Source organism: Phaethon lepturus, unplaced genomic scaffold, assembly GCF_000687285.1.
Source record: "Phaethon lepturus isolate BGI_N335 unplaced genomic scaffold, ASM68728v1 scaffold69, whole genome shotgun sequence".
NCBI lineage: Eukaryota > Metazoa > Chordata > Aves > Phaethontiformes > Phaethontidae > Phaethon > Phaethon lepturus.
The window spans coordinates 1-21,142 of NW_010565253.1; the positions used below are offsets into that span (position 1 = coordinate 1).

Sequence of the window (21,142 nt, forward strand, 5' to 3'; positions counted from 1 at the left end):
GCGCGCAATGGACCGCCCCGCTCGCCCAGGAGTAGCGGCAACTTGTCTGGAGCTGTGGAGCGGGGGAGTAATCTGCGGCGCGAGAGTTTGTGCGTCGTCTGTCAGCGGGGGAGGCGATATATACGCGTATTATATACACACCTATGTACGCACAGAGAGAGAGAGAGAGGTATACATACAAGGGTATATACATAAATATGTGTGTGTGTATTTACCGCTTGTATATGTGTATAACCCTATAGGTGTACCTCATTCTATATAGGTCTATCCAGGAATGTAAGTTATATATATTTACTCCTTTGTGAGAGGACGGAAGAGGTATCTAAATAAATAAATAATGTGTTATTTATATGTATTACACATACAAATACAATATATCACAAGCACACACACAATTTTAAATACTTCTATAGAAATGTGTAGGTATAGATAGAGACACAGCTATAGACATAGGCTTGCCACGCACTCCTGTGCGGGGTGGCGGGGGCCTGCCCACCCTTGTGGTCCCCCTGCCCTCTCACCCGCACCATGAGGCCGTGTTATTTGTGAGCTTCCCGGGTGGGACGAGGCACAGAGAGCCGTGACTCAGCTGCTCAGCTGGGTGGTGTCCAGCTGGTGTTTGACAGAGATAAGCCCCCTTGCAACATCCTCCCTTTATTCTGGGCTTTTTGTTTGTTTTTGTCGTGGCACACAAAACAAAAACTCCTCCGGGGACTGCGGCGGCGGAGGCAAGCATAAGAGGCAGAGCGGTGATGACAGAGGCGAGGTGTCCCAAAGTAAGTGTCTGAGTGAATCCCCAGGGCTCCTGAATGGAAAATATGGGAAGGGGGCTATGTCCATGTGCCATGCTGGGATGCACCAATAAACCGCTTAAGATGCTGCAGGAGCTTGTACCATCACCTCTTACAGTGTCCTGCATATTTTTCACCTATACTGTCAACTCAGTATCATCAGAGAAATGGCGCGCGGGTAGTCATGCCTCTGAATTCACTACTTCAGACATGCTGGAAGAGCTGAAACCATGTGGTAGTTGTTCGATCTATTCCATTCTGATTCCTTGTGCATTTAATGATGGTGCTTGCTATGGTGCAGCATGGCACAAATAATTTCTTGCCCTGCACTTTCAGTTTGGGGTGTTTCTTCGTATCTTGTCTCTTGTGTAGGTATGTAAGGAGCTTTAGTGGTACGCAGGACCTGTATGAGGATGAAGCTCATTTAGCCTGGCATCTTTTATGCCTATTACCTACTCTCTAATTGCTTTATTCAATTTGAAGTATCTATCTCCTTACAGTCAGACTCCTTACTTGAGGAGCTGCTCCCTCACATAAGACATCTCAGGTGGTTGACACTTTTGTTACGAAGTTCAAAACATACCTGCTGGAGTCACCTACCCACTTCTGCAAGGGTAAATGTATGTTATTAACAATCAGCAGCAGTGCTGTCATTTTTTACATTTTTAAATTACTTCCTTCCTAGATTGGCATTCTTAGGAATTAGAGGTTTATTATTATATCTGTGAAGCTGTAAAGGTAGCTGCATGTAAATATCATGGGAAATGATATTTCATGGTGGGAAAATAAATTGTTTAAGATCATTTTAGCAGAACATATAACTAGTATATTGAAATTAGGAAATGAAGTATAGGCAAAACATTTTTCATCTTGAATTTGTGTTTCTGTTAAGCAAGCTGGCATTCAATAATTTAAAAATCTAACATTGGTTATATTTTCCAAAATTTAAAAACACGTATCAAATAGCCATAGCAACTTGAGCTTGAATGGAAGCCCAGTTGCTGTGAACAGAAGTCTGTGGGTTTCCATGCTGATGTAGTGCTTCTCAGAGTCAAAATATTAAACTATGGCTATATTGTGCAGGCCTTCTAGCAAAAACCGTCTGAGTTTTTACCTTGGAACACTGGAACGATAAAGCGCTTTTTATCTAGAATCGGGCCTGCTGTGCATTGCCTTGGAATATTATCAGTGTTACACAAATTGCTAATAACGCTTGGTGTTTTATAGCAGCTTCTTTCTAAGTGAATCTGCATAGGGAATGATTACATGCTATACTCTGTAGTACTCTGGCATTTACATTTTAAAGCCATTTCTGAAACTGAAGTCTCAAAACATCCCTATCACTTGCTTCCAAGCTCTCTCTCTTATTTTTCAATGTCAGCCATGGCCTGTATTAGTTTATCCACTGAGCGTCGAAGCTGTTAGAGAATTACTTGGAGTAAGTAAATGTAGCTCTGACCTTTGGGTGGAGTTTGCAGCTACAGGTCTCTGTGAATGGGACAAAAGTAGATCCACTGAGAAGCCATTTTCTGGCTTTGAAAAAGTGATGGGGACAGGTGTGACCGGGATCAGCCGTGAGGAGGTGGTTGCGTTTCTGTCAACGCGCAGCGGCGGGGCAGCATCTATGCTGGCTTTGCGCTCTTATGGCGGAGGACAGAGGCTACCTTGTGTCGTTAGACCACAGCAGCCCTCACCGGCTCGTCCCCGGTGCGTCAGCTATCCGAGTCCTGCCACTTGTGTGACGTGTGGGTCGCCACAGCCGCAGCGCTTGCAGTACCTACAGGCCTGGGGAGTCTTGGGGAGGGGCGCCGGTCACCTGAAGAGCCAGAGCCACCCGAGGTGTGCCGTCGAGGTCACCAGTCACGCCTATCAGACAGCGGCCACGCATCTTACTGACAGCAGTTTTGCTCAGAAACCCCCCGCCAGAGCCAGCAGTCCTGTCAGGCAGCCCACACCTGGGTACCAGCCGTTCGGTTATGGCAGGCCCCCCCTTCAGCCCCCTCGTTTGCTTCAGATACCAGAGCTGGCAGAATTTGTACCAAAAGCGCAAGAAGTATTGTAGGCCAGAAATATTTTTAAGTTCTTTTGTACGCGTAAGAATAAAATCAAGCTATATGAGGTGACCAGAGCAGCTGTTAAAGCCGGTTTACCCACGGCGTGACCTACCACAGCACGTTTTCACTGTTCCCTGCAGGTGGAGCAGTATGTTGGTGAAATTAAAGGTGGCCTGAGACCAGCCATGAAACTCACGGTCATAGGGGTGGTACACTCCAACCCCAAGAGGTAGGTGAAAGGGCTGGTGAGGGCTTCACCCCTGCTGTAAGTGCTCCTACCTGTCTTCTGATTTCTTGAGAGTCTGTGTTCTTCAGGAGGAAGAAAGTCATACAGATTCATAATTTATAGCTCTAATTTTCCTGCTCTTACACTGAGATTAAAAGGGTGAGAAAGAATTCACTGTTTGGACTTCCAGGCTGCCCAGACAGCATTTTCTATTGCTTGCCTTTATCTAATGCGAAGTGGAGGGGGCACACAAGGGGCATTCCTCCTCCAGGAAGAGGTGCAGTTTTGAACCCACATCTCGTTTGTCTGCTGGAATCAACACCATTTGAAAACAAGTGGTTTTGGCACAGGAGGTCCAGATTCAATGCTGTGTTTAGTCTGCGTGGCAGCAACTGTGCTGTCATTACACTTTTTTGCATCTACAGAGATCAGCTCCAGTGCAATCAATGCTGGTGAAGAGTTTTCCATAACTTCTTTTATGATACAAATTGGAATTGGCTCATCCACGAATGTGTTTGATTCCAGTCACAAGAGAGGGAAAGCAACATCAGAAGTCACTAGCATCCTACCAGAAACTGGAGGAGAAGCAAAAACCAGCCCATTCTCATACCTTTCTGCAGCTTTTAAGCCTGTGCACAGTCTGCGTAGCAGTCCCATCTTTCAGTCTGACAAGAAATCAACAGCTGTCACTAGTCTTTATAGGCTTCTGATGTGCTAACCCTGTCCTTTCACATTTCTGAAAACCCCAGTCTTTTAATTGTTTTTTCAGCTTTTCAGTGACTCTGCTCTGTGATCCAGTGGATGCAAACAAAGATGTTGGGCTGTCATTTACAGTCAACTTTAGTGACAAATCCATCACTCGAAATGCACGAATTGCTGGGAAATGGGGAAGAGAAGAGAAGACTATTCCCTACTTCCCATTTACAGCAGGCGACACATTTAAGGTAATTTTGGGGATACTAGGATTAAAGTGTAGAAAAGGGAGAGAGAAAGGCTGAAGGCTATGTATATGACCACAAATAGCTAACTATTGAAATGGACAGATTAACTACTCTAGTATGACACAGAAAGCAACAGCTCAAGCCCTGATGGGAGAAATCCATTCCTTTCTCTAGTCTTAGAGAACGCACTATAAGGAACTTTACAGTATCACCTCAGCAGAGAGTAGGTCATTTATTAGGGGCATTTCAGAAGAACCGGTAGACTTTGTGCTTCCCTATCCCCATCACACTGGGTTCTAAGTCCATGCTGGTGAAATCAGCTCTGCCGCTTGTCTCTAACACCATCCCCTGTCCTTTTCCATTGCAGATGGAGCTCTTATGTGAACACCAGCAAATACGAGTCTTGCTCGATGGACGGCAGCTCTGTGACTTCACTCACCGCGTTCAGCCCCTGAATTTGGTGAAAGCTTTGCAGATCACAGGGGACATCAAGCTTACCAAAGTGGCTTGAAAAAAAGGAGACCACAGTATCACCAGAGGACAGAGGCAAATGTACTTTCTCCTGTCTGAGAAATGTTTTATCTTTTTCCCCTGGCTGATTCTGGAGCGTAGGAACTGTATCATTTTTATTTGCTGATGTGGCTGAAATACACACTGTTTTTTCTCATACACACACAGCAATTGCAGAGGTATGGCTGGTCCAGGTAAATGAGAGGGCCTTTGCTGAGATACTCCTTTGGCCTCCCAAACCGCAAGGTTTATGCTGCTATGCAGTATCTCACATCCTTGTGGTCCCCTAGCACCCAGGCAGGCCAGCTGGTGGAGGTCAGTCCTCTGCTGTGGGGTGGCTGTTAGCTTTGTGACAAAAACTGGGCAGTATGCAGATGGTGGGACTGAGAAAAGAGAAGCAGAAGATTTCCTTATAAGTGTATAAGGGAGTCTGGTGGGCCCCAGCAAGGCTCATGTTATCAGGAGGGAATTGTTTTTCCTGGAATCTCTGCTCAGTCAGCACAAGGTCATTTGTGCTTCCCAACAGTACAGAGCAATAAATGCCTTACCACCATCCCTGTCTCTTGCAGGTAGCGTTCTTGTGAACTGAAAGGTTTCAACAGCTGTGGATTTCAGAGTCTTCTCTGGAACAGCCCTAGGAAATGGTATCTGTAGCTGAAACTGCATTGCCCATTCTTGTATCTAATTAAAACTGCATCTCTGCTGGCCAGCTTCTTTACCAGCTCCATTAAATATTTGAATGCATGTGAGTGTTGTGCTGTTATTTCATTGCTGTAGATTTAGAAGGAAGTCCTAAATACATGGATATTCTAATACATATACAAGCATATATCATAACTGCTGCCTTTGGCTCTGTTATGATTGGTTGGTTATAACACAGGATGAAGGGGAAAGTGTCAAGATGAAGGGACTTTTTCTTCAGTACATAACTTGTAGAACAAAAAATCTGCAAAGGGGTGGTTCTGTGGGTAGAGGGCTATCAAATTCCTCTGTGACTTCAGGAAAGATATATAGCATGCTGTGTTCAGAGGGCTTTTGGAGGCTCTGCAGAGCCTGGCTGTCAGATACAGGTACTCTGATAACATGAGGAATTTTATGAAAATAGTACATCAGCAGGCTGGTCAGGTGTTTTAATCATCTCTTACATTCCATTCTACCCTCTGGTCTTGGAGAAAATGTCTCAGTTTCTATACAAACCTAAATTTATTGTATGAAACCATTATTTTCATATACTCAAACCGCTCTCTGAGAAAAATCATATCTAAAGGGCACAGGAGATTCAAATGCACACTTCAAACTTTTTTATATTTAATTATATCAAAGTCAAGTTTACTACACAAATAATGGAAGATTTAATGGCTTAAAATAGAAAAAGCAATAGTCAGAACTGCCATTAGAGTTCTCAGTCCCAATGGTGCTCCACATAAATCAATTTATGTTGATAATCAAGAGGAAACGTCTCGCTTTTATGGCTAAGTGATTTCTTCCAACATATTCAGAACCAGCAACTGTCTGGAATAACTGCCACTGGTCTGATTTGATACTCAGGATCCTGTACTGCTGTGGGCCATTACCAGCACAAGAACAGTCTATATACCGGAGAGGAAGATCCTTTGGTCTTTTCCAGACTAACAGAGAACCAAATGGTAGAGCAGATGGATGGACAGACAGACCCCTGGTTTGTTTTGTAATAGTGCTTATCATGGCGGCTGGATTGTGGCTTAGCAAAAGACTCTTGTGGTGCACCAAGAAAGGCAGCCTCAGACACCAGGAGCATTCATGATTCAGTCAATCTTAACTAATTAAGTTTATGAGACCCTTTATAAAGGGGAAAGGAGCAAGACATTGCTGCTTTAGGATAAAGCACAACCTGGATCTGACAGATAGAGACAGAATACTTGTACAAAAGAATTATTTTCTTCCATTTTGGAATATTATATCACATTGTTTCCTTGTAAAGCCCTGTCTGTATCCACCTGTTGTCTTTTGTCTCTTGGTTAGATGGTAAGTTCTTGGTGGGGACTTATTCTGAATGTACATGGCTCCCAGGCACCTGGGATGCTAGTGTGCCAGGAATTGCTAGGTGCTATGGTGATACAAATAACAAAAATACACTATCTAAGGGAAAAACAACACTCCCAGACAATGAGAGCAGGAAACTTGGTCACAAATGTGACTTGGAATTTGGCATGGAGTCCATCTTACTCATGTCAGTGGTTTGATTGCCTCAATCCACTGTGCTCGCTCTGCCTTGGAGCTGGCCTGGATATAATAATGAATGTCATTTTTGGTGATGATTTTGAAGAGGTTCCCTTGCACATTGCCCTTCACTCCTGCAGAGAAAAAAAGTATAACAGATCAGGAAGATGCACAGAGAAATGCTTTGTGGCAGATATGAAGCTTCATAGGGAAAAATTTTAATTTAGTGAATTAAGGTATCAGACCTTTCCATTTCAGTATGGATAAGACATCTTAAAGGTCTTCTGTCATTGATTTCCCTTCTGCAAAATAAATACGTAGTACATACATCCCTCACACAGACTGCATGAACTACTGTGTACTATGCTTCATATATAAAATAGCTGCAGTTTAGACAGAGAATCTTACTTGAGTTATACAATGGAGGGATGAACTCCCTACCAGTTTGTGCAGTAGATTAGATTTGCTCCTGGCCATCTTAGGGTTCCTCTTAGCAAGGACTTCTGTTGTTCATCATGGCCCCCTACCCTGAACCATATCTTTTTGAAACCCTATTCAAGACCCACACATTGTGCTTACTGTCATAAAATAAATTGCTTCAACAGCAGGAAGACTTAGCTGTGAGGCTGAGGTTCCAGACAAATGCCTAAGCTAAGCATATTCACTAGCAGAAGTGGTTTTTGCATTGCTTTCTTTATGTCTCCCCCACATTCATGTTCTAGCAGATCAAAAAGGAAAAGGTCATAGCATAAGTAGAGAGGACACACAGAAAAGGGATGGCATCAGGGGATGCCTCAAGACTTTTGAGTTAAACAGCATCCAAAAAGAAGGTGTTTCCTCTTTGTCTGTTAACTCTGGAATATTAACCAGTGTCTTAGGACTGTCTTAGAGGTCATCTGACAGAAAAGCCCATAAAAAGCAGAACACTCAAGATATGTGGAAATAACGTTAAAAAAAATCCCCTCTGGTCTGGACAACCCTGCGGTATGGGGATTTTTTATGATATGCCTCTTCACTTGCTTGCGAGGGGAGAGGGAAGGCCAGCCCACTTGTGCATACAGCCAACCATACACACAAACCCACACCCAAAGACTGTATTGCTATGCTCTAAATATGTATCTATGAAAGTTTAGAGGCTCCTGCTTACCTGCTGGGACTCCGTTGTCCTCCAGAGCTGAGACAAGACAGCCACGAAGAGAAAAGCCACCTACTGGCCTGTTTTCTTCCTGCAAAGAAAAAGGAGATGAGACTTATCTGGAAAATGTCATCATTAGAATAATTTCCCGAAGCACATCCATTATTTTATGAAGGTGGAGGTATAATGCCAGTCTTTCCAGATATAAAACATGTATGTCACAAGAGAAGTCAATTAGGACATGTAATTAAATGCATTACTATCTTGTTGCAGTCTCAGATGTTTCTCTGATGTAGCTGGGAACGGTGGAGATCAATTAAAAGCACAAGGGTAGGGTAACAATCACATTTCAAACTTATGCATAGTCTTATCAACAACATCCCATATTAAAAATATATATATTTGTGCAAGTTTTTAGCTTGCTGCTTTTCACTGAGACTGTATGGGAAAAATTTGACTGTTTTCACTAGCAGGCTGGCTCTCTTGTCTGATCTTCAGGGTTGGCAGTTTGAGTTTATAGCATTACAAAAGTGAGCTGCAGTGCAAAAGAACCCCACAAAGAAACAAGCAACAAAAAATGAACTAGCTCCATAAGCTCTTTCACTGTTATGTTTTTTGTGGTACCCTATGCATCTGGGGCTGATGGATCCACATGCTCTTCTGGGTTGCTCACATTGATTATTATATCCATTAAGATAAATTCTACTATTCCCTGAGCAAGTTTAAAACTGAGTAGCAGAAATTCCTATAAATACTTTGGCATGAAGGAGACCCTATGCAATGTTGGAATAAGAATGTAAAAAGTCCCAGTAGCAGTATGACCCTCAAGCGGTGGGATGTCAGCCCAGAAATATCGCAGGCCAGGAAGAATCCCTGCAGGAGCATGATCCCAGACGGTGTGGGTAAAGCAAGAGACAAATCCCAAGATGACTGCTGCTCCAGGAGGGAAGATGCAGGGATAGAAAATCCTACAAGGACAACCTCCCAGGGTAAGGCCAGAGAGGTCGTATTCCCAAGGAAATGGATAGAGGAACACAGAAGGAGATTTGGGTGAGAGAAACATTTACAGCAGCATTGGATTTTCATTATAATGTTTAGGTCTGTAAGAGGATTTCTGGGGGTAGTAACTCCCCACTCACATACCTTGGTGGGGTCATAGTAGTGCAAAAAAGCAGGATCAGCTCTCAAAACAAATCTCCTCACCTTCCAGTTTTTTCTCTTGTGCCCCTGCAGAACAGAATAATTAAAGTTACCACCAGTAAATACCTCCTACAATGGCCATTTTCCTGCAGGCTGTAGGGGAGACCTAAATAGGCATTGAAAAAAGACATTTTGGAGCCAACAGGGAAAAATCTTTTCTGACATCGCAGCCACTCCCAGGATTTTCTGCTTAACATCCTTCCTCATCCATTGGTATCTCCTTCCTCTCTCCCTCGTGCTGAGAACCAAGAAAGCAAAGTGACAAAGTGTTTATATACCTGATTCCTGCTCTTAATTTCAGATTAAATATGGGTCTTGGATTAAAACCCCATGCTTGTGTGTGCTCTGAGGGGATTACATCAGGTTCTTTTGCAGCTTTTCACTCTTTCCCCTCCAGTCTCAGCTGGCTCCAACCTCTCAGCTGCCAAGGGTGCAGGGCAGCACGGCGAGCCTGTGCCGGGCCCTGAGAGCATCCCCCAGCTCCCGGAGGTCGGGGGGCACCTGATGATCCAGTTTGTACAACACAAAAACCGCAGCTCAGGGCACACCTCTGCGGGAGGCTGCATTATGCTTTGAAACAGCGTGATCGATCCTCACCTTGTTCGTAGCAAGGGTCGGAAACTAAATCTTACAGACTAAAGGTGAGATCCTGCAAACAATTATTGCCAACAGGTAATGGTGCCAAAAGAAAATAGGTCTCACCACCACCAGAGCATCCACGTGTGCATGAGTGACTGTCCACAGGTAAGTTTCCACTTCATGCAGAAGTCAGTCTACTCAGCTTCGACATTTGTCTGTAGCCAGCAGAACGTCACAGCAGCTCACACAACCCGGAGGGGCTAGGTTAAACCAGAGGAACTGTGGATCTGCTTGGAAGTGAATGCAACACCTCTGGTGGGATCTGGAGTTTGTGTGGGGCTTTTGCTTTTGATACAGTTTTATACCTTTCAGTATACACTCAATATATACAGAATAATCCAATGAATCCTGCCTGAGCAGCAAGTTGCATAGCTCACTTGTTTATAACTAGAAACTCTTCACCACAAGATCTCTGATAGTAGTACTGACAGGCAAGTTAGCTCTGCTGGCCACAACTCTCCAGCCACGCTTGTATAAAACTCTCCACCCATGCTCGTATAAATCACATGTATTCTCTAGGAAGCCCTAAGAGCTGTCACTTTTCTTGTCTCCCAGTGAAGGTTCAAAGACTGTATTTACCTGTTTCACTAAGAATCCTTGCTTCACAATTGTGCCACTTAATTCAGAGATGTTAAATTGCAGCTCTTCCTTGGAAATGGTGTTTTTCTTACTGCTCTCAGCCTGCAAATAGGGAAAAGATGGTTCCACTTTTCTTCTTAATCTAAACACACTTTTATGTACAAAGTTCTGCATTTTATTTTCCTTGAGCTGTTTTTAGCTCAGATTTCCTGAGTAAATTCTACTCCATAGCCCTGCTGCTCAGCTTTGTAGGTCCAAGATTTACAAGCAACAAATTACAGCTGTAAAGCCTACTCACGCACCGTGGCCTTGAGCTTTAGCATAACTACAGCACGGCCTCCGTTAAACGCAGGCACAGCGCTGCACTCGAGGGACACACCCCTTTTAATGCCTAATTATGTAATTTGTAGATCCCTCCATATCCGTGTAGCTATTTGTCTCCAGCAAAAGCGCAAGTGTTAGCACTCTTAGAAGCCTAGAGCTGCTCCTTCTGTGTTTACTTTCATAGCCTGCGTAGTTTGCCTTCGGTTGCATGCTGTGCGTGTCCCCTTTACCACTGCCCCAAATCAAGCGAGGGGCAGAGGAGGTGCCTCTGTTGGCAGCTGCATCACTTACAAACATGTACAGTGCGGTGGAGTCGTCCAGGAACTGCTCAGAGAGGTCACTGTAGCGCGTGGCCTCGGTGCTGCGGGTTCCCACGGGCTTGACGAAATTCTCCTCCATCAGCATGGATGCCAAGGTGACGGCCTCGAATCGTGACACGGCAAAGCTATTGGAGATGAGCCAGTCCACCAGGGCAGAACCTGCAGGGAGAAAGGCAGCTCTCATACCATGACAGTGTGCTCTTCCAAGGTGAGACAGATGGTCTCCTGCCACACAGGTCTTCATTTGCTGAAACATTTTGGCACCGTCACAAAGACTGTCAGTGAAGTGCAAGGTTGACCAGAAGTGGGCGTCCTATGTGTGCTTCCATATATCCAAAGAGCAAGGGAGAAAGGTGTCGGAGAGCTTGGCTGCACCACGGCTTTCCACTGGGCCACAACTGATCCCACCACGAAGGCAGTACAGTAGCTCCCTTGTCTCTGCAATGTGGCGTGTCGCACGGGAGGAAGCTCTTTGCCTGCAGCAGGTGTACCTGTGAAGGTCTCTTTGTATCTGTTGCCGTGCTCCAAGTTGCGAGTCAGCTTAATTCCAGTACTGCTGTCACACATTCTCTCCACTATGTGGCTGTAAAAGAGAACACAGGACAATGTTAGTAGAAGAGAAAGACAGGTAGAAATTGCCACATACTCCTGTCAGTGCCTGGGATGTCCTAATGATTACCAACATAAAGATGGGAACAGCCTAGATATTCTCCCAAAAGTTTTGCCCTAAGTATGGTATAGAAAACCTTTATTCTCCCAACAGCAGCACTAACAGTAATAAGCAAGATGCCTCTCAAAGTATCTTGCAATTTAAAGCCCTTCAAACTGAGCTATAGTCAGCCTCCATTTACCTTCTCAACAGAAATCAGATTAATGTAATTTTTTAATTTCTTAATCAGTTCTCTGTTTCCTGTTGTTTAACATGATGCACCCTGAAGTTTCTAGTCTGGATTCCAGTTATGAGCTTTCAAAGCTCCCCAACATAGCATGAACGATGTCATCGCTCAGTCTCTCCCTGACATCTTCCGAGGCAATACATCTCCCCAAGGAGAACCTTTGCAGCTGACTAGGAAGGTCTCCAAGCCAGCAGTGAGGTGCCCGTGCAGAACGGACATACTCACAAAAAATGATGGTCAGGAGAACGTGCGTTCTCATGCCCTGGCAAAAGTATGTGCAAACCTAGGGCAGAGCAGCCAGTTTAGAGGCCACATGGGAGCGGATCTGTGCACAGAGGAGCTTCCCTTGACCCTCCCATCCATCAGCTCAGGTGCTTTGCAAACTACAGCAACAGCGGAAGAAGAAACCATATGCACTTACTGGAGGCTGATATTCTCTAGTAGTTTGAAAGAGTTCTTCATTCTGTGAAGCTCTTGTACCTGTACTGGGTGACCAGCATGAATAGCTCCAGTGATGTCCAAAGCCCAAGAGTCTCGCTCCTCCCTGGAGCAACATTCAAGGAAATAGTCTGTGTTGGTTTTTGTCTTTAGTTTGATGAGTAGCTGTGGAGAAAGAAGTGGAAAGCAATAACATCATTTAGCTATTGTCCTCCACTTGCATTTTGCTTCTTTTGGCGCTGGCCCAAGTGACACAAGTCTGATATGACATCCCACCTGAGCAGCACAGAGCAATTCTTGACCAGAAGGATGGTGGACAGAACTCTGGGATTTTTTTGGCTTCCTCCCTGTCCCGATCCCTGGGTTTTCAGTTCCAAGCATGATTTGCATGCTTGGAGCTTGTGGTACTTAAAAGAGAGCAGACCACCCAGAGACTCTTACATAGGCATGTGCTGCTGACTATGGAGATTTCATATCCAGATCTCTGGTTTCTCAACAACCACAACCTCTCACTAGGCTCCTTCTGCCCTGAGAAGTACTGAAATAATAGTCAGCAACTGACAGCCGGTTCCCTTCTGGCCCCGCTCAGGGGAAGTCTGCATTGCCGCTACCCGCGGGTGAGCGGACAAGCGCGGGAGGCACGTTCCCTTCCAGAGCCTTGTTGCTGGAAACTGTCCACAGCAGTGATGTCTCCTTGGCGAAGGAAAAGGGAGTCTGACCTGGCTGCCTGGGAGTGCCCCATGGTCACAGGCAACTACCAGAGATGATAAGTTTTCTTTTTTCCCCATCCTCCTCAGCTTTTATTAAGCTGTTTGTGTCCTCCCTCTACACACCACTGGGCTGATGCATTTGCGTTTATTCTTCCCACTGTGTGCAGGGGTGGTTGTGTGTGTGTGGGGGTTTGTTAATGGCTGTGACAGATTTGGGCACAGGGAACAGCAAAGACACATTGAGGGAGTTCATTGCTCGTCCTGGTTACACCGCTAATGGCAGCTTGTTTTTGGCTGGGCCAAATTCTGGAAACACATTACCCCAGTGATATGGTTGCAGTGATCAAAGAAGTCAGGAGGAGAGGAAAAGACTAGGGAGAAGTTAGAAAGTGACCATTTTTGAGAAGGGATACATTTTTCCAGTCGTACCGGTCTGTTTTCATATTCCAGGCATGGACAAGTAATAGTGCAGCCATCCAAAAGGATCCTGCCCTTTGGAGAAGGTTCCTTCTTGCCTCCTTCAATTTTGTAATACAGCAGCTTATCCTGAAGCAGAACGAACCATCTCACTTTCCAGTTACGAACAATATGTCCCTAGAGGGGAAGAAATCCACACAGCTAACTTTAACACAAGTGTTGAGAAATGACTGTATGTTCTTTCTTTTTTTTTTTTTTTGGTGGGTGAAAATACCATAAACCAATAGGAAACTGTATGAAAAGAAACACAAGAAGTCATCATGAGTACTGTTCTCCCTGAAATACACATTTTTAGTAACAAAATAGCACAGCTCCATCGCTACAAAATCACAGAGCAATAGAAAGGTGCTTTGCTCTTTCTCCAGTAAGGACATCTTCTTTTCTAGCAAGAATTTTTTCTTGCAAAAGCTTTCATGAATGATCTCAAAGAGCTGTCATATAGGTGCACACCTGCCTGCTGAGAGCACCAGGCAGGAATAGGGCTAAATCCAAAATTTAGGAGGGCTCTTGGAGACAAACTCCTCCTCTCCATTGTCCCTGGGTGGTGGTTGATGTGGTGTTTGTAATTTTGATGTGTCTGTAGATACCAAGTGGTTTTGAGAGTGCTTTTCTGGGTGAATTGGCTCGTCCTTACATCCCCGCTTACCGCTAACACGTGGTTTATTTCTATCCTACCTGCCTCCCATCTCCTGGGCTCAAACATTCCCTGTGCTGCTGCTCCCTGTGAAGGAAATACACTTTTTAATGGCAGAAGACCGAATGAAGGCTGCTGTCAAATGCCTCCTGGGTTATACCAGCATACAGACAAATCCTCTTCTTCCCGCACTGTGAACAGCCTCCGGCTGTCCTTAGCCCAGCTGCACGGGAGAGCAAACCGAGGGCGGGCTGGCAGTGACAGGCTCAGTCCTGTCTGACGGTGTCAGGTCCAGCTTCGCGGTGCGGGGAGCTGACTTGCTTTTCTACAGGCGATGGAGCATACAGCCAGCAGGCCAAGCTCTGGGTGGAGGAAGCTCTGACACCTGGGGAGGGTGGGCACAGCCAGGAGAACGGAACATGCAAGGTCCAGTTGTGGCAGGAATCAAAGCTCATTAGTTCTCTATGAGTAAAGGGGAAAACCAGCAATTTCCAAGAAAAGGTGTGGTAACTAGTGTCTAAAATCCGGGGCACTTTAGATCTAATGTCTTCTAGTCTGTCTTAAATACTATTTATCCAAGTTGGGTTTGTTCTCTCCTTCCCTTTGCCTTCTTCAGTGTTTTTTTCACCTGTTGTGAAGTCCCTTGGCTTTTTTTCCTGAGAGTAAAATGCTCTGCTCTGTTCTTTGCTATGGCTCTTTTCTTTCCTTCTTGGAGTTTTCCTCTTTTTCAGGAGGTTGCCTTACCTTTTTTTCTTTACCTTTACCCGACTTCCACACAGTCGCTTTATATTTATAATACATTACAATGCATAATTCAGTCATTTAGAATGCATTTAGATCATCATCTCCTTGCTTCTGCTCTCTTCTTCTTAAGAAATCTGTTTCCTTTACCTGGTCCCCCCATCCTCATTTCTCTCTCTGGATCCCTCGTTCCTTTCTCCCTCAGTTTCCTTCAGTCATCTTCTTTATTGTCTCCTTATCAAACCATGTATCTCGGTGATGTTGTACAGGCTGCTGGCAGTTACAGCTCAGTGTGCTGCCAATAACCTCTTCCTCTCACAGACACGGTGCCTTGGTTTCCCATCTTGGATTCAGCAGTCATATAAAAGCCATAAAATACAACCATAGCCCAGAGAGGAGAGCCAGAGCTGGGACTGCTCTGCCCTCGCTGCAGAAGGGAGGATGAGGAACAGCTCGTGCCGTGCAGCCCTTCTCTGCATAAAGCATGGCTTCAACGTGGCCGGTGGCCAGCCAGGAGCCCTGCCAGGAGAGCTCCTGACCAGGATTACCTTCATGTTAGCGCCCGAAGCACTGCCACGTACTGTAGAAAAGCATTTCCCAAGGCGTGGCAAAGCTTTGAACAAACCTTTGAATCACATTTTGGTGTGCAGTCAAGGACAATGTTAGTCATTGAGAGAGGGTCTTGGTACTAAAAGCAGCTTATGCCCCCTCCTAACGTTGCCCTCTTGTGTCCCAGCTATGACTGACTTGGTCCTATAGGGAGAAGTGTTGGGAGGGCTGAAATCTGTGACACCATCTTTCAGCTCTTTTCTCCACGTTGGCTAAAATTTTCTTCCAGTGCAGCTTGAGGGGTGTGGAAGAAAGAAGTTATTTCCAACACATTTCTACCTTTGTATTGCTCTGATCCCCTTCAAAAAGGATAGCCTGTTCTCCATCCTCTCATATGAAACGGGAAACCCTGCTCAGCTGGGCTCCTAAAGAAGGCACAAACTATCTTAAGAGACTGTCAAAACATCTTCCCTTTCTCCATCCACCCACGGCCGCTTCCACTGCTGCCACGAAGCCGTTTGCCAGGTATTGTTTTTTACGCAGAGGTGTGCTCTAGGGGCAGACATACTGGCTTTCTGATATCTACCTGAGTAATCCTGATAGAAAATTCACTTCCCTCTGGGTAAACACCAATACGGGGACACTCGAGGGAGGTAGTGAACACCTGCCGTTCGTGAGCTCCCCCGGCAGGAATCTGCACAGACACGGAGGAGCTCCTTTCCCGGGAGCGGGCAGGAGCCCCTCAAACCCAGCGCCCAGCGGGACGCCTCGCCGCGAGCCCTGGCTCGATCCGGTCCCTGCTCAGGGGCTGCTTCCACCTGTGAGCAGAACCGCATGAAGGGGAACCGGAGCACTTACCCGTTTGACGAGGAAGCCCTCCTTCAGGACTCCAGCTGCTTCCTGCATCGTGGCCGGCAGGGAAGAGAGCCGAGCTCCCGCCGAGAAGCGCCCGAGCCCTGGCAGCCTGTCCCTCTGCACGCAATTTGTTTAAGAAAGCTCATTTTTCTTTGCTACCCTCCTCCTCCAACGTGACGCACTCTCCCTTCCCTGTTTTTTTCTCCTTCTCTTCCCACCTATGAGACATTAGCTGAACAGTGAGCTGGCTCCGATACATTACCTGCCCTCCGGGAAGTAAAACAAAGGGAAATCTAAAAAGGATCTCAAAAGAATTCCACAGAATTTAGTATAGCAAGAAACCACCACCGAGTGTGTTGGACAATATAAGGAGCCACGTGATGACAAAATCAGGTATTGCATGGGAGGAGAAGCAGAAATATAACATTACATCCCTCAAAACTTCAGACTAACCAACGCTACCGCTTAAAATTTCTCATCTAATAAACACATCTCATAGGGGTTCTACAGATCAGAACACCTTAATTGTAACATATAGAATATTATGATTACAAGGAGACTTTTAAAAACCTTAAATTACTTTGTTAGAAATGCATTTTACTGAAGAAGTCCCAAAGCACCTAAAAAAAATCACTCTACTTTCAGTGACCTCTGGGCATGCAAACCAAGATACTCAACTTAATATCCTAAATCCCTGCATCAGCAACTATTTGGGCTTTTAGTAAAGCAGTCTGATCAATGAACACTGTGCATTGACCTCTTGTAACTCCCGAGCACCTCTGAAACAGAGTGCCTTTTTGTGACCGAATATGAGCTTAGATGTTTATTGCATTTTTGAAGACTTTGGCCATGATCCAACTGTTTGATAGATTTATCAAATCTTATCCTGATGAAATAAACCAGTGAAACTATTTCAGAAAGCGCCGCGGTTCAGAAGTAATAGTCTTTCCTGTACTGTTAGCATTCCCTAACTTGTACCAAAATTAAGGTGATATACGCAGGCAGAGCTAGGGGCTGTGATAAGAAACATGACACACAGTGTAAGTAGTACACAAAAGCACTCGTTGCTATGTGAGAGTCCAGGGTTCAGTAAGACAAAGTCACTCAAGTATCTCTCAGTCTTCGCATGCCGGATCAGATTACTCGTCGCACTCATGTACTGAGGAAAAGGAAGAAACAAATCATTTTTTATGCTATTTTTTCTAACTTTTAGAGAGGAAGAGCAAGACAGCGAGAAATTCAAATCTGACGGTATACTGGAGACGACCCGGAGAACAGTCCTGCAGAAATCATGAGAAATGGGTGGCGGAACACTACCTGAAGTTAGAAATATCGATTGCTGTATAAAGAGAAAGCATGCTGGCTCAGATTTCAAAAGCAGACGGCCTGTATGGACGTTACCTACGTCACTCCTACTGTTCTCCCTTTGCCACTTTGGAAAAGGCAGGCAGCCACGAGGCAACCGACTGCATTAGTCATACCCCAGTTATGTTTGTTCTTCAGTCCACCTAAAGTGAGTACAATAAGTTTAACAGAACACCTAGAAGAATAGTTTTTGCTGCAGGTACACAGTATTTTCAAAGATATCAATGGAAATGTTTGCAAATTTTTTATATCATTGGGGTCTTAAAATAAAGCAGAAGTGAACTGAGTGTATTCCTTTTAATTTAAAAAATAATCTCTGTCTCTGTGTATATACATAAAAAATATATATATAAATAAAAGTTGTACTCAGAAGCAGAATCTTGGGAAAAAATACCTCATGCAGTCCGCAGAAAAAAAAGAACAAAAATCTCAGCTCACAATGTTCTGTACATCAGAATTAAACTCGAGAAACAAGAAGAAAACTTGAGTCTAGGTACACAAGAGCCATTACTGCTGCATGCGTTTCCTGGACACGCACTCTTTATATAACCAGCTCCAGGAATAGAGTGTTCCACCGCTTGGCGTTTGAGGTTTGACTTCGCATTGTTCAGCTTGTTACTGCAGGCAATTTCTAACAAGGTGAGTGAAGTAATTTCATGCTCGTGAGAACAGGCAGAAGCTTGCAGGGGGCTCTCGCTCAGACAGTGATCTCAGAATTGCACCACAACCAGTCCTCGACGAAGATCTGAACGAGCTCTTTTTCTCCAGCACGCAGACCACCCACAACCCTGCAGACGGATCTTGGCAAAATTACCATTAGCAACGAAGACTTTTGTTGTCAAGCTGCTGGTGAATGGTGAAGCAAACATCACACTAGCTGGCCAATAAATAACAGGTTTTGTATCAACTTCTTTTTTATAATCTAGAACCTTCACTTTCTTCAATACCTTGGATATTTGTAATACCCCTGCCCCACCCTGTCTCATTCTGTAGTTGATCAAGGCTAACAAACTGCCCCTACGTTGCTCCCTGAGGTTGAGTAAATACAGATCTCTCAGACAGCTTTGTGGGAAAAGGGTCATATAGTGTAAAATGAGTCAGTAGATCTGGGCTGCCGTATCTACACACGTGCTGGGAAGGCTCCTGGCAGAAAAAGACGTGCTTCAAACCATATAAATCCAGGCAGCTCCAGAAAACTCCATCAAGTCTTCTGTGGGACTTGAAGCTCACTGAAAGGAGGACTGTTTCCTCAGATCCATTTTATAGTAGAGTTTTCCACATGTCAGCGTAGTATTTTAACAAAGCAGCACAGTTGAGCACTTGACATTTTCTTCCATTCCAAGTGACCCCAAAACACTTTATATGTGACAGAATTTGCATTGGGGTGGCCAGGAAGAGCCAGCTGCAGGCTTCAGGAGCACAGGACACTACTCAGGGTTAAAGGGAAGGGCAGGAGTAGCTGGCTCTGAGCACAAACTGTGCTATTTCAGCTGGCTGACCTGACAGACACTGCTGGTACCTCCAGGTCAGTCCCTCAAGAAGCCCCGTACAGCTGATGAAGAGAACCTGCCCAAAGGATAACCCCTACCGCATGCTCTGCAACGCTCATCGTGTACCATCACGTGAACAGTATCATCTGGGGCATTACATATACCCAGCTTTTTCAAAGCAGCTTCTTAAGATGCTAGGACTTTGCCCTCCGGTGTAGGACACCATTAAATACTTAGTTCCTTTAGTGGATTAGGGATGAAATAAGATGAAAACAAACCACATCAAAATAAAAAAATGATTAAACATTTGTAGATAAAAGTGAAAGATGACAAGTGTTCAAAAGTCTTCTGACATAAGGGTATTTTTTAAATTAACTGTAGAAAGGTGGCAGCATTTGAAAACAGTTGTGTAATTGTCTAGACTCTGGAAAAAAACTATCAGAAATTAAATACCAAAGTGCAGAATCCACTATGAAGAACAACATGCCAGCTCCACTGCATCTAAAAAAAACTGAGGGCCAGAATCAGAGAGAAAACAGCAGGGAATTATCACTGTACTAAAAACCAGACACACCACAACAGCCCCAAGAAAGCAGGGCACCCTTTCTTCAGCAGCCATTATTTCCCCGCATCAGAAACAGGATACTGGGCTGTGTGCCTGACCTGAGCCAGTACCTCTGTTTGAGGCGTTTTTTTTGCATTAATGAGTCCTTATCAGATGTTGTAAGTCAGACTGTTTCCAAGCTGCCAATCTTACAAAATTAAACTGGGATATCAAAGCCAAACTGAGATCCTCACAATTAACACATCAGGCCAAGTCCTGTCCACAGGTATACCTGTACCTTTCTCTTCAGTGCCCACATGAGTGCAAGAGGAGATTTTGGCCTTGCAATTACAATTGAGTAAACAGGACAGTTGCTAATGAACAGGCGAGAATATGCTACCTCGCTTTAGCGACTCAATAAAGAAGTTCACACAAACCCCACGACCCTTATTTTAAGCACTTGGTAAGCAAACGCAGTTCCAGGAACACAAAATAGACTGGTTGAGACAGAAGCCATCATCCCAACGACTTCTAAAGATCCTTAAGTCACAGGCTACAGCAACTGAGGCGGCACAGCCGTGGCCCAGTGCGGGCTTTGCACCTTCGGCACTCCCTCACACGCACCTCACTACCAGGCCTTGAAAGCAGCCATCTTAGACGTCCTCCTTCCAGCTACTGCAACACACGAGAAATACCCGCTAAGTTGTCTTGCATCTTTTATTTAAGCTTCTGGGTTAAAATTTGCTCAAGTAACAGGACAGCCCGATTTTATCTGCCAGTGCAGTAAGTGATTGAAATGCATTTATCTTATGCTGCTTTGTCAATGTCCTCACCATCTTGGTCTCTTTTTCAGCCCTCAAAATTGACACAGAATTGTGTACACCAGCATGCTGAGGCTCTAATTAGAAAAAGCTCCTGTAGCTACGGAACAAGTTTAGCAAACTTTTACCCAAGTTACTGACAGAAATGATGCTCACCTATTAACACACCCAAACGGCTCTTAGAGACAATGTATTTGTAACCCCCCCAATAGTACTCCAAAGAAAGAGCATGTGTGGCTCATTTTTCAGGGCTTTGCTTTACAGCATTATTTTGGCATACAGAGCAGATGAAGACTTTTTAGTTTTTAAACACTGTTCTTTTGTCTGAGTATTATGTTTAATGGAAGTCAAACCACTATTTGAGTGATATTTAGTTGGAAGAGCTGCTCAAACAGGAAACTAACATTATCACAACTTCAAGTCATGACTCAGCTGCCAGATGCAGCTTCTGAAAAGACAACAATTTGAGAAAATAACCATTAAAAAAAAGTTTCTTAATTTTGTGATGACACATTCAAGTATCTACATTCTGCAAATACTGGAAGTTACTTGACTTTTTTGGCTTTGCATTACTATTAAGAGTTGGGTGGATGTGAACTTCTCTGATAGTCATGCATGGATTGCAATATGTATGCCCTTTGTGCGTGCCTTCTGTGGCAACACCATGTAGCAATGATATTGTTTGTACTGCAGCAGTATTAAGA

General features: G+C 44.6%; 2 protein-coding genes across 2 annotated transcripts; one reads left to right on the top strand and one right to left on the bottom strand.

The window, feature by feature from the left end:
- The first annotated feature begins 752 nt into the window (after window positions 1-752).
- LOC104627019 (galectin-related protein A-like) lies at window positions 753-4,683 on the top strand. The gene is made up of 4 exons (XM_010295100.1): window positions 753-776; window positions 2,986-3,074; window positions 3,841-4,015; window positions 4,380-4,683. The coding sequence occupies exons 1-4, from the start codon at window positions 753-755 to the stop codon at window positions 4,521-4,523; spliced, it is 432 nt and encodes a 143-aa protein (XP_010293402.1). The 3' UTR covers window positions 4,524-4,683.
- Window positions 4,684-6,614: 1,931 nt separating this feature from the next.
- On the bottom strand, window positions 6,615-16,337 carry PLEK2 (pleckstrin 2). The gene is made up of 9 exons (XM_010295101.1): window positions 16,222-16,337; window positions 13,392-13,556; window positions 12,236-12,417; window positions 11,410-11,501; window positions 10,890-11,077; window positions 10,275-10,376; window positions 9,000-9,083; window positions 7,869-7,947; window positions 6,615-6,855 (listed from the first exon to the last, which is right to left on the bottom strand). The coding sequence occupies exons 1-9, from the start codon at window positions 16,267-16,269 to the stop codon at window positions 6,728-6,730; spliced, it is 1,068 nt and encodes a 355-aa protein (XP_010293403.1). The 5' UTR covers window positions 16,270-16,337; the 3' UTR covers window positions 6,615-6,727.
- Window positions 16,338-21,142: the final 4,805 nt, after the last annotated feature.